The sequence below is a fragment of the Neoarius graeffei genome, chromosome 1, assembly GCF_027579695.1.
Source record: "Neoarius graeffei isolate fNeoGra1 chromosome 1, fNeoGra1.pri, whole genome shotgun sequence".
Classification (NCBI taxonomy): domain Eukaryota; kingdom Metazoa; phylum Chordata; class Actinopteri; order Siluriformes; family Ariidae; genus Neoarius; species Neoarius graeffei.
Window position 1 is genome coordinate 63,566,342 of NC_083569.1, and position 13,722 is coordinate 63,580,063.

At 43.8% G+C, this 13,722-nt stretch overlaps 1 protein-coding gene across 1 annotated transcript in view; it reads left to right on the forward strand.

Annotated features, from left to right (window-relative positions):
- Window positions 1-8,573: 8,573 nt before the first annotated feature.
- Window positions 8,574-13,722, forward strand: part of znf638 (zinc finger protein 638) — a 63,608-nt gene continuing 58,459 nt past the window's right edge. Inside the window, exons 1-2 of the mRNA XM_060919467.1 lie at window positions 8,574-8,748; window positions 8,823-9,120. Coding sequence (XP_060775450.1) covers window positions 8,574-8,748; window positions 8,823-9,120 — 473 coding nt within the window. The remainder of the gene's footprint in view (window positions 8,749-8,822; window positions 9,121-13,722) is intronic.

Genomic DNA, 13,722 nt, shown 5'->3' on the forward strand with positions numbered 1-13,722 from the left:
TCGGAACCAGATCCTGAGGCCTTGGACATAGACCGGTCAGAGGAATTCTGACCCTCCACCGGTATTCCCCCTCCTCCCACCCGTCTTGGTGGATCTGTGGCTAGGGACTTCTGGAGCCATCCCTTGAGGGGGGGGGTTCTGTCATGGTCCTACCTGTGGGCTTCTCTCTTCAGGTAACATCTCCACTCAGCATTACCGGCCACGCCCGCACTCACTTCCTCTTATTAACTTCCAGTGGCTGTCATTGGCTGTTGCCGATCACCTGCTTCCCCCCGTGTGTATTTAAGCTGCAGTCCTCCCAAGCTTCTGTGTCAGATCGTCTGCAACTTCCAGCGTGATAACCTGCTCTGTGTTCCTACTACTCTGACTCCTGACGATATTCTGTTCCGTCTGACTCTGTCTGCTCTCCAGCCCCGGTAACCTGATCTGCCTTCTGTCCTGTCGACTCTGCCTCTTGCCTGCCTCTCCTGTACCTTCGCCTGATCTCCAGCCTGCTGAGGGACTACTGCTGGGAGACTGCCTGAAACCCAAGCGCTGTCAACCTATAGCCACACCTCTCTGACAATGCCTGTTCCTGTCTGATCTCAGAAGCTAAGCAGGGTCGGGTCTGGTCAGTACTTGGATGGGAGACCTCAGATATCACCACCACGCTCCCACCAGCCATCCCTGCCTCTCAGTCCTCCTGCCACTGAACTTCACACACATTCTCCCAACTCCCTTTTCCCCTGTTATTAATAAACTGTGATTTGATCTCCTCTCCTGTCTGGTCCCTGACACCTGCTTCAGGTGATCAACTAATCAGTACCTCATTAAGTAAAATGAGGTGTGCTTATGTTGGAATTCCAGCACAGACACTGGAATAAAATGGCTGTCATACATAGAGATGTTGATTTAAGAAAAAAATTGAAGTGGTCTCTTAAATTTTCCAGAGTTGTACGGTATATGCCTACCTCCTGGAAGGTGTTCTTAATCTTGCCATCTGTTGTGAAGGGTTTTTTCTTCACCAGAGAAAGAATTCTTCTCTCATCTACCACAGATGTTTAATCTGGTAGTCTGGGCCTTTTTGTGTTCCTGAGCTCACCAGTGCTTTCTTTCTTTCTTTCTTTCTTTCTTTCTTTGCTATCATTCTGATGCTTTTTTTCAGCCTAATGATGGCTCGTTTTGCTGGCATTGATAGCTCTTTGGACTTCAAAAGGATATAAGGTTTCATTTCTGGTGTCCACATTGTCTATTTTGTGGTTAACAAATGTGTTAAAGAGGATTATTTTGGATTTTATTTTAACAATCTGAGGGCAACAGCACCGCTATAGCAGTCATCAAAACACAATGATATGAAGTGAGGCTGTGGACTAACAGTAAGCCCAGTACCGTAGATTCATACAACCACGGGCGATTGCTCTAAGACAACGAGGGAGGCTCAGCCTCCTCTAAAAATGACGAACATCGTGTAGGATAAATTGCGCTAGGCTTATGTTATAGCCGACCTTATAACATTGCTATTTCAGATCCAGAATCAGAGAAATATATGTGCTCAACCCACTACAGTGCGAAATCATTCCCTTATAACTTTAATGTGTGCGTGAGTTTTTCCCCCTCGTGACAGCACGATGCAGCGCAGCCTCAGTGGACTTCAATGGCATTTGGGAGCTCTGCACTTTTCAATCTCAAAATGCAAGACGATTATTGGACAAATACTGCGAAAACGCCCGCCCATGGAGTCTCACGGACTCCCAGCCTCAGTGGACTTCAATGGCATTTGGGAGCTATGCGCTTTTCAATCTCAAAATGCAAGACGATTACTGGACAAATACTGTGAAAGTGCCCGCCTACGGACTCCCAGCCTCACATGGGAGGGACATGGCAGTTTCCGCGAGGAGACTGGTGATTGGTGAAAGCGGCCGGATATTTTCTTTGATTGACAGCTCGTTTCAACTATAGACAGTCAGCGGTGAATTTCAGTTCAGTCCCATGCGGATTCGCAAGTGCTGTGGTGTATTGTAAGAGATCAGCTTACATTTTGATTTCATTCATTACATACGGTTTCTACCAGCTTTTTTAGTTTGTATATATTTTCATTGTAAATAAAGTGTAAATATAGTGTTGTCAAGTTTGCTATCTTAGTTCCAGAAATTTCATTTATTCGAGTGACTGAACTTGAACTTGAGGGGGCTAGTCAGCTAGCAAGAAAGCTGAGCACGGATGCCAAGCATTGCTGATTTAATTTTGGCGAAGCCATCTGCCAGTCTTCCTTTCGAGGAAAAAATTAAAATTAAAGAGCAGGGTAGACCAATGCCTCAAATTGACTTGGTGAAAAAGGTAGGGAATAATACTCGTTCCTTTCAGCTCTCCTGGTACGAGAAAGTGAATTGGCTAACAGCAAGTGACCCACATCAACAACAGTAAATAGGCTACTTTAGTAATATGTCATGGATGGACCAAAAATATAGAATCTATTTAAAATGTTTATGCTGAGTATATTATATTGGAATATACACTCACCGGCCACTTTATTAGGTACACCATGCTAGTAACGGGTTGGACCCCCTTTTGTCTTCAGAACTGCCTCAATTCTTCGTGGCATAGATTCAACAAGGTGCTGGAAGCATTCCTCAGAGAGTTTGGTCCATATTGACATGATGGCACCACACAGTTGGCGCAGATTTGTCGGCTGCACATCCATGATGCGAATCTCCCGTTCCACCACATCCCAAAGATGCTCTATTGGATTGAGATCTGGTGACTGTGGAGGCCATTTGAGTACAGTGAACTCATTGTCATGTTCAAGAAACCAGTCTGAGATGATTCCAGCTTTATGACATGGCGCATTACCCTGCTGAAAGTAGCCATCAGAAGTTGGGTACATTGTGGTAATAAAGGGATGGACATGGTCAGCAACAATACTCAGGTAGGCTGTGGCGTTGCAACGATGCTCAATTGGTACCAAGGGGCCCAAAGAGTGCCAAGAAAATATTCCCCACACCATTACACCACCACCACCAGCCTGAACCGTTGATACAAGGCAGGATGGATCCATGCTTTCATGTTGTTGATGCCAAATTCTGACCCTACCATTCGAATGTCGCAGCAGAAATCGAGACTCATCAGACCAGGCAACGTTTTTCCAATCTTCTATTGTCCAATTTCGATGAGCTTGTGCAAATTGTAGCCTCAGTTTCCTGTTCTTAGCTGAAAGGAGTGGCACCCGGCGTGGTCTTCTGCTGCTGTAGCCCATCTGCCTCAAAGTTCGACGTACTGTGCGTTCAGAGATGCTCTTCTGCCTACCTTGGTTGTAACGGGTGGTTATTTGAGTCACTGTTGCCTTTCTATCAGCTCGAACCAGTCTGGCCATTCTCCTCTGACCTCTGGCATCAACAAGGCATTTCCGCCCACAGAACTGCCGCTCACTGGATATTTTTTCTTTTTCGGACCATTCTCTGTAAACCCTAGAGATGGTTGTGTATGAAAATCCCAGTAGATCAGCAGTTTCTGAAATACTCAGACCAGCCCTTCTGGCACCAACAACCATGCCACGTTCAAAGTCACTCAAATCACCTTTCTTCCCCATACTGATGCTCGGTTTGAACTGCAGGAGATTGTCTTGACCATGTCTACATGCCTAAATGCACTGAGTTGCCGCCATGTGATTGGCTGATTAGAAATTAAGTGTTAACGAGCAGTTGGACAGGTGTACCTAATAAAGTGGCCGGTGAGTGTATATTTTTCTGGATATGAATTAAACACAGCTACAATTTTGAAAAAAATTCTAAACAAAAACACAGCCGAGAACATTTCACACTACAGACCTGGATTAAAAGTGAAAGGTTATCAAAATTGTCAATAAAACGTTTCTCAGTCAAAATAAGTAAAATATAGGGAAAGTGTCATTGGATGAAATGTGTGGCACCCAGCTCTACTGCTGAGGTTCCTGACAAAGAGCTGCTTTCAATAATGATCAATTTTTAAACAACATGCCACAATTTTAAAATATAAAATGTTAAAATGTACCCCTCCCCCCCAACACCACCATCATGTATATTGAACAGTAGGCTAATGGGCCAAAAGAACCTGTTATTTCACAGTTTGTGACGCTGCCAACAATCAGCCAGATCAGAGGCAAGAGTATGGGCAAAATTGATGTTTTTTCTTTTAAAATCTGGAAATATCGTAACTGACCAGCCTCCCCTGTTTGAAAGACTACCAGCTGCCACTGTGTCTCATATATATATATATATATAAAAGACACACACAGAATGGTTGCAGTAGCTAGATATAAAGCTATGTTGTAAAATATGAAGTCACAGGTAAATTCACGCTACATAAGTTCCATCCTTTTCTAAGAACAGAGTAAGTGACCACTATGACTGGAATCACAGAAACCAAATTCAGGTCAGACATCTATAAAATTTGTGTATACCTACTATGTTCACATTTGACATTTAGAATTTAAAAAAAAAGCTTATCCAGTTATTCCGCAGCTAAGTTCAGGTTTGTCCTTACTCATTGGAGAAGCCTGCAGTTTCTGCAATGTTCCAAGTAATCTTCCATAGACCATGAAGTAAGAAAGACTGTAAAGAGAACAAAAGCCTTAAAAAAACACTGAGATATTTATATCCCCCTTATCATGCTAATACATGTTGATTATAAGGAAATAGTCTATGAAAATCTTTTTGCTGATTACTATTATACCAGTGTTTTTTAAATAAATCATTCTTATCAGTAAAAATGCTGATGCAAATCAGTGCAGGACATTGTTGTCTTTGTATACAGAGCTGTCAAGAAAACATTTTTCTCAGAGCAGGTGGACATTTGACTAGTGATATGGATCAGCATTGTTCACAGAATGACAAAACACTCACTGATTCAAATCAAAACCAGTCTCAAGCACAGACCCATTTTTCCTGCTTCCAACACATTAACTTCAACAACTGACTGTTCTCTTGCTACCTAATATATCCCATCCCTTGACAGGTGCCATTGTAATGAGATAATCAATGTTATTTACATCACCTGTTATATATACTTAATGTGACTTTTTGCATATAATTAACTAAGTTTGTGTCACCCGTCTTTAATGACAATGAGTCGGAGTCTTCAAAAAAAGACAGTCAGTGTTCCCGTGCTGGGGTCCAGCTCTGTGTTGGACCAAGAAAAAAAAGTCTTGGAGGGACAGAAACCAGTGAATAACATAGGGATTGGTGGTTTTTTTTTTTTGCTGTCACCATCCACTGAAGTGGGGCATGATCAGTGACTAGAGTGAAGTGACTTACCAGAGAGATAGTATCTGAGTTCCATGAATGCCCACTTGATGGCCAAGGCTTCTCTCTCCACTGCTGCATACTTCTTCTCTGCATGGGACAGTTTGTGGCTGAGCTACAGCATGGGATGCTCTTATCCCTCCAAGACCTGAGATAGCACAGGACCCAGGCCCATCTCTGATGCGCCTGTCTGGACAATGAAGGGCTGGTCAAAGTCAGAGTTTTGGGGGACAGGGGCAGTGGTGAGAGCCTTCGTCAGGGCCTGGTCATTTCAGCAGGTTTATTTGATAGGTTTTTTTGGGTTTCCTCTTACTAGATTATCACATATGGTAGTTGACAGGAACAATGTGCTTAGACACGGTGAAGGGGTCTTGTCAGCATGCAAGGAACTTGCAGTTTGCATTGGTACAAGCAGTAGGATGTGATCACCAGTCTGAAACTCCTGGGGCTGGGAAGAGTGGTTGTAGACTCATCTCTGCTCAGCCTGAACTTCAAGCATGTGATGGTGGATGATGGGAGCCACCTTGTCAGTGTGGTCTTGCATCTCCTTCACATACTTGATGGTAGTGCAAAATGGGGATGGCTTCTCTTCCCAGGCCTCCTTTGCCACATCCAAGAGGCCCAGGGGTTTTCTCCTGAAGAGGAGCTCAAATGGTGTGAACCCTGCTGATGCTTGTGAGGTTTCTCGAACTGCGAAGAGGACATATGAGAGAAGGAGATCCCAGTTCCTGTCATCCACAGCATTCTCTTCAGTGTCTGATTGAACTGCTCAACCAGGCTGTCAGTCTGGGGGTGGTAAATTGAAGTATGGACCTGCTTGACCTGCAACAACTGGCACACATTTGTTATTAATTTAGACACAAAGGGCATACCTTGGTCTGTAAGGAGGTCTTTTGGGAGACCCACATGGAAGAACAGAACATGGACTGTCAGTCTGGGGGTGGTAAATTGAAGTATGGATCTGCTTGAAGTGCAACAAATGGCACACATCTGTTATTAATTTAGACACAAAGGGCATACCATGGTCTGTAAGGAGGTCTTTTGGGAGACCCACATGGGAGAACCAGCTCCATAGTGAAATTCTTTGATCTGTCCTTCTGGAGAAGAACTGCCTCTAGGTAACGGGTGGTGTAGTCCATGATAACCAGTACATGCTCATGGCCCTGGGCAGACATGGGAAAGGGACCCACCAGATCCATGCCCACTCTCTTAAAGGGGATGCTGATAATAGTTAGAGGCACAAGTGGGGCAGGTGTTGATCTTTTCAGGGCAGTGTGCTGACATCAGGGACAATGCTGGCAGAAGTTCCTCACCTCTGCCTTCATCCCTGGCCAAAGAAACCAGTTCTGAATCTTTGCCAGGGTGTTTTGGCCCACTAAATGGCCACCAAGAGGATGGGAGTGGTCTAGGTGCATCACAAGATCTACTTTTGAGCAGGGGACCACCAGCAAGTCTGTGGATTGGCCACGTTACTCCATGTGGTGGTATCAGAGCAGGGACCACCAGGAAATAGGAAACAGGAAGAGGCTGCCCTGGCTGCTGGTCTTTTCCTTCAATAACATGCACCTGCCCCCAACAGTATTTCAACCACTCATCCTGCTTTTGCTCCTGCCTGAAGTTCCCCCTTGGATCACGTGCTTATACAAATGAGATAGAGGGTTAGAAGTGAAGTCTGACTCACCTTCAGCAGTGCAGGCATCAGCATCCTCATGCTCTCCAACTAGGCACACATTGCGAAGTAGTGCAGTGCAATCTCCAGACCTCTGGGGTGCTTGTCGTCTCTTCACCTTCCCGGCAGCAAGCAGCTAGGGAACCTAGGCCAGTCTCTACCTAGGAGGGAAGGAACAGTGAGGTCAGGAACCACACCATTGGTTGGTTTCCACTCACCTCGTTTATTGCCAATTCAGACATGGGCAGCAGCCACGTCTCATGTGTCTTCATGCAAGCAGATGACCTTGACTGTGCCGCTGCACCCTGCAGCCTCAGGCAGGATGGAGGGTCAAATGAGAATGATAATACTGCCAGAGTTGAGTAGGGCTTGCACTGGCCATCCCTCTATCCACACAGGGGCTCTTGGGAGCTGAGGGCTCAGCAGTTAGTGGACTATGCAGCCATCAAGCCATGGCTGGGGTTGGGCGGGTGATGGTGGTTTGGGAGCAGTAGGCATGGCTTCATCAAGGTGCAACGGGGAGGAAGCTGGCTGGGGTGGGTGTCTCCATGGTTTGAAGGTAGCTCAGGTGGGGGTGTGAAGGGGCCTGTTGTGAGTCTGGTGGATTCTTAATGCTTCTTGCTTGCTGATCTCCAGCTTGGCGAGGGCGCAACCCCAACCAGCTCCATAGGCATTTTGGGAGCCCTCATTCCCAAGGCCATGCACTCTGCAGGTGGCAGTACCCGGAGGAACCAATCTATAGTGACCCACTCTGCGACCTGTGTGTCTGAGTGCTGCTTGGGCTGCAGCCATCTTTTGATGGTTTTCAGCAGGGCATCCATCTGGCTGCTAGCCTGGGCCCGCCCATCCTAAGTGTGACGCAACACGAGGGCCTGTTGCGAGCTTAGTCTGGCAAGGCAAGCTATCTACAGCTCTTCCAAGCTCCCGAAAAATTGGGAGCCAATCAACTTTGAGCATCTCCAACGGCCCTGGGTAGAGGCGTGTTCAAGGCACTGACGTAGTAGAACTGTGACCGGAAGCCATAGATTGTTTACAGAATCTATGCCGGAAGCGCTTCATTCACTAGAAACATTACGAACCTGGAGCAAGTTCTCATTGAAAACAGAGCAAAGAGCAGCCCTGGAGGTATTTATTGAAAGGAAGGACGTTTTCACCTTGCTCCCAACCGGCTTCGGTAAGAGTTTAATCTACCAGTTAGCCCCGTCACATACGTCAGAGGAAAGAGTGATGTGATTGGTTTAAGCTTCGTCACAGCCTTTTCTGGCTTCGACCAGTAGCAAACTGAGGCATCTCAGGGAGGCGGGTCAACCACGCACTTTGGGGAAATGGTTGGACTTAATATCTTTGCCAGACCAAATGCTCGCAGAGCTTTGAAGTTGCGTTAGCCAGACTATCTGGCCGCGAGAGTTGACATCAGTGGTGGAACTCGGCTGTGGCCTGCAACGCCCCAGGATTTGCTCTTTCAGGAGTGGGTAATCCTCTGCCGAAGCCAGCAGGAGTCCATAGTAGGCTTACTGGAGATCTCTATTCAACATGGGAGTCAGAGCCTGGGCCCATTCTTCCTTGGGCCAACCCCCCCATATGGTGGTCTGATCAAAGGTGTAGAGATAGACATCTACATTGTCATTTGGGGTCAACTTGGGGAGCAAATGGAGAGCTTCTTAGTGGGGTTCTGGAAGGTAGCTGGAAAGAGGAGAGGCTCTGGCCCATTGCTGCAGCAGCTCCTAAGTAGTGACTTGCAGGCCCCAGGCAAGCTCTTGCATCACCTGCTGCTGCTGGAAGCTGGTCTCCAGGAGGTGCTGCAGGAGGGGTTCCATGTGGAGGGTGGGTAAGAGTGTTGTGCTTGTGCACAAATTCTCCACCAGTGTGACACTTGCAATTGTGGTGTGCAAACACAGGCACTCAACTCAAGCATAGTGGAAAGTATGAACTCTTTTATTGCTTCAAAAGGGAAGGGGAAGTGACTGAAAAGGAGGCTGAGTGTGATGAGGCAGTTGCTGATGGCAGAATGCAGGACCTGGCCAAACACTGGGTCTCAGGCAGGGTGTGGGCTGCGCAGGTTCCAGTTGATATCAAGCTGCAGCTACAGGCGGGAGTGGAGGTAACTGCCTGGGAGAGCTCTTGTTGCTTTGGAGTCTTCCTCATCATCCTCAGCATCAGCAAAGTGACCTGGGCAGGAAGAGTAAGGAGGCATCAGTCAGCATGCTCTGAATCAACTGAACTAACCTGTGTTTGTGGTGGCACCTCTTTATACTCCCCTGGCTGCTTGAGGAGTGTAGATTGAAGCACTGCTTAAGCCACTCCAGCTGTATGTAATTAGCTGGTTCCTCCCCATGGCCACACTGTTCTTGGTGGTCCAAAACAGTGGTGTTGAAGTGTCACTGTCTCTTCAGCACCATTGGTGTGGTAGTGTGAGGAGTGGTGCACTGCTTAGGCGGGGGCTTTCTTGGGCTGCCTTCACAACACATACCACCTACTTAAACATTGTTTGCAACCCAGTACAATTCTTTCATGGCAAAGGTATTCCCTAATGGCCATGGCCTCTTTCATCGAGATAATGCGCCCTGCCACACTGCAAAAAATTGTTCAGGAATGGTTTGAGGAAAATGACAAAGAGTTCAAGGTGTTGACTTGGCCTCCAAATTCCACTGATCTCAATCTGATTGCACATCTGTGGGAAGTGCTGGACAAACAAATCCAATCAATGGCAGTCCCACCTCACAACTTACAGACATAAAAGCGCTTCTGCTAATATCTTGGTGCCAGATACCACAGCCCACCTTCAAAGGTCTTGTGGAATCCATGTCTCAATTGTTCAGAGCTGTTTGGTAGCACAAGGGGGACTGACACAATATTAGGCAGGTGATTTTAATGTTATGGCTGATAAGTGTAAAGATAAATTCGGCACCAAGATGAAGTAAAAGACATAAATAGTGGAGTAGAGAATTGGTTTTAGATAGTGAAAAACTTGGCAGTGGGATTGTCTCAGTGGTGATCATTGTGCTGGTGGGAAAATGATCATCTTTGAAATGATCAATGACAGCTGGGTAGAATTTTATAGACCTTATCTTTGTTCACACAGGATATAAGTCCAAATGTGTGAACTGCAACTGGACCAAAATTTTACAGAGAAAATGCCAAGAAGGAGTAACCTTGCCAAGGGGAACAATAAATGGCAAAAGAGAAAGTGTACCATGTTGGCCTCTTTAAATGGTCTATTACTGCTAAAGAACCCAGTCCTCCATCCCACTAACATAAATGACAGATCTGAGGGAGCTGAGAGAGAATGAGAAATAGAGTGCAGTAATTATGTCCAGTAGTTTCCTTCATAATGTTTCATGTTTATGTTGACTTACATTCCATGTATACTAGCCTTTGAACCCCCTCCCTATTTCTCTCTCTCCCTCCCTCTCTCTTTCCTGCCCTCCACCCTGCAGGCATTGGCATGTGACACCCAGCTCCAGCTGAGTACTCTGAGTGTCTGGGGACAGCGAGTGCTTGAAATGCTCTCATGGCTCTTGCTCAGAATAAGTATGAATAATTCTAGATAATGAAATGCTATTCAGACTCTTTCTGGATCAATTTGAATTTATTTTGGTCATCATGTTGCTTATCTTGCATTTTTTTTGCAAATTAATTCTTATAATTATTTTTTAGTTGAAGAAAATGACAGTATTTTGTAGCTTTTTATGCAAAGTAATGCACATTTAGGAAATAACATATTTTTATTCTTTGGAACAAACCTTTTGCTCACTGGATATTCTTCAGCAGCATTTTCCCTTCCGCTCAGCAAGCAGTAGATGATGGTAAATGATATATTGTTGCTAAAATCTCCATGAAGGTCATTGGCTGACTTTTGAGATAAAGTTCTTTACTGGATTTCAATACTGAGATCTCTCTATTCACTCTATTTCATTTTACATCTTTAGCTTTTAAAGACCGATGCAGTATTTTTTTTTTTAAGTTCATGGTCTTTGTAAATATGAAGAGTGATTCTGCATTGAAACCAGGTAAAAAGGAGTGAGTGGCTGCATGTGCCTGTCACGTCCCGGGACAGAGGAAATGATAAAAGGCAAAAAGAATCTCAGAGCCCAGAATGGAGTGGCAAATACATTCACAAATAACAGCACAAACAAACAAACCAACAACTTGGCACTTCTAATGAGACCTGCTGCTCCTAATCGGTAAGATATATAGCCTTGGTTCAATCTTTTTCAATACCATGAGTTTGTAATGAATTTTAATTTGTTGAGCAAACTAATCCTAAACAGAAATATAAAGGATAGAGTGTTAAAACCAAATCAAATAACATTTCAGTGAAAGACTGAATAAAGTTATCTGAATATATATGTGTTCAGTTGTGTATTATAATTTCACTAATGGCTGCCAGTCTTTTATGTGTAGTCATGTTCAACCATTAGAAAAATTTGTGCTTATTGTTAAAGTTGTCCATGTTTGTGTTAACCAAAAGTTTTCCTTATGATAAAGTTCATTATTTAATTCTCTGAATAACTATTTATAGTTTTATGGTTGTGCATCATAACAATTTGGGAATACTAAATATACATAAATTCATGAATTTGTAAAAATCATTTTGAAACCCATCTCGGAGGACATTCTGATTGTTCACTGTTATTATATCAGATTGTAGATACATGTACTAGTACAGAGTAAGACGATGATTATATATAAATTAATTAGGGCAATATGTACAGTTGTGGTCAGAAGTTTACATACAGTGACATGAATGTCATCTTCGATATGAATATCGTGGCAATATTTGGGCTTTCAGTAATTTCTTTGAATTGTTCTTTTTCTGTGGCAGAATGTACAGTATACATCTTTAATTAAAAAGAAAAACACTAGAATTTGGTGCACAAGTTTTCATTTTCTTTGGGTTTTCTGAAATCAACACAGGGTCAAAATTATACATACAGGGTCAAAAATATACATACAGCACACCTAATATTTGGGTAAAATGTCTCTTTGCAAGATTCACCTTGACCAAACATTTTTGTTTACCATAAACAAGCTTCTGGTAGAATTCTGGTTGGATATTTCATGACACTTCATGGTAGAATTGGTAGAGTTTAAATTAAATTAGGTTTTCTTTTGGCATGGACTCAGCTTATAAGCATGGTCCATATATTTTCAATAGGGTTGAAGTCAGGACTTGTTTTAAGCTTAATGTTAGCCTGCTTTATCCTCCACAACCAGCTCTGATGCGTGTTTAGGTTCATTGTCCTGTTGTAAGTCCCAAGTCGTGTTTAAGTTTCTGATGGTTTATACTGAAGAATTCTGAGGTAGTCCTCCTTCTTCATTATTCCATCTACTTTGTGCAATGAACCAGTTCCACTGGCAGCAAAACAGCCCCAGAACATGATGATCCTACCACCACCACCAGCTGGTACAATGTCCCTCTCTACATGGTGATCATTGTGGCCAAACAACTCAATCTCTGTCTCTTCTGACCATCCAGCTATCCTCCAGAAGGCTTTTTCTTTGTCTGTGTGGTCAGCTTCAAACATTAGTTAAGCTTGAAGGTGTTAATTTTGGAGCAGGGGGTTATTTCTTGGATAGCAGCCTCTTAGTCCATGGTGATCTGAACTGTAGACAGTGATCCATCAGCTTCCAGTTCATGGCAGGGCTGTGCCATGGTGGTTCCCAGGTTGTTCCTGACCATCCAAACCCATTTCCTTTCAGCTGAGGGTGACAGGAGCTCTGCACTGAGCTCCTTGGACTTTCCCATTTTACTGTGTGTTGGTCAGTCCAATGAGTGCTGCAAACAAACCTTTTTATGAAGGTACAGAGAAGCTACCAGCTGTAGTCAATCATGATCACTAACAGGAAGTTAAGAGACCTCGGTCTTGGCAAGATAAAAGACATTTTGGAAGTTTCATCACTTCTGAATTAATAATCTAAGTGAGCATATGTAAATTTTTGACCCTGTATGTATAATTTTGACCCTGCGTTGATTTCAGAAAACCCAAAGAAAATTAAAACTTGTGCAGCAAATTCTAGTGTTTTTTTTAATTAAAGATGTATGCTGTACATTCTGACACAGAAAAAGAACAGTTGAAAGAAATTACTGAAAGCTCAAATATTCCCATGACATTCATATCCAAGATGACATTCATGTCACTGTATGTAAATTTCTGATCACAACTGTATGTTTTGTAGACGTATTTTATTTTTTAAAAAATTAAGTCCTTTTAATATGTTACATTAGGAAGCCAATCGGGCACTTGGCTAGTGCATGTCATCAATCAAAATGCTGTAAATTTTGATTGTACAAAGCTAAAGCACACACTTAATGCCTCTTACACATATAAGTATCTGGACACATGTCCAGTGGTGAATATTTAGAAGAACAACAGAGTAGATAGATCTCTATAGTATAATTTATACATTATAAATTCTGAATAGATTCCCTCTCTCTCTGGGGAGACATGGTGGTGCAGTAGTTAGCATTGTTGCCTTCTAAGTTTGAACCTCCTGGTCAACTGGGGCCTTTTGGATAAAGATTAGGTGAACTGGCTACTCTAAATTGTCCATAAGTGTTGCCTATGATTGCCCAGAATTAACCAAAGTCAGCTGGGATTGGCTCCAGCTTCACCCGTGACCCTGACAGATAAGCGGTATAGGTAATGGATGGATTGATGGATGGATAGGCAGATAATGGATGGATTTTCTCTTTGTGTCACATGACAGGAAGGATTCAGACACATTCAGAGAATGATAATAATCCTGATTTAAATAACATGCCAGCTTTAATGACTTTATTCTGTCACCAGTATC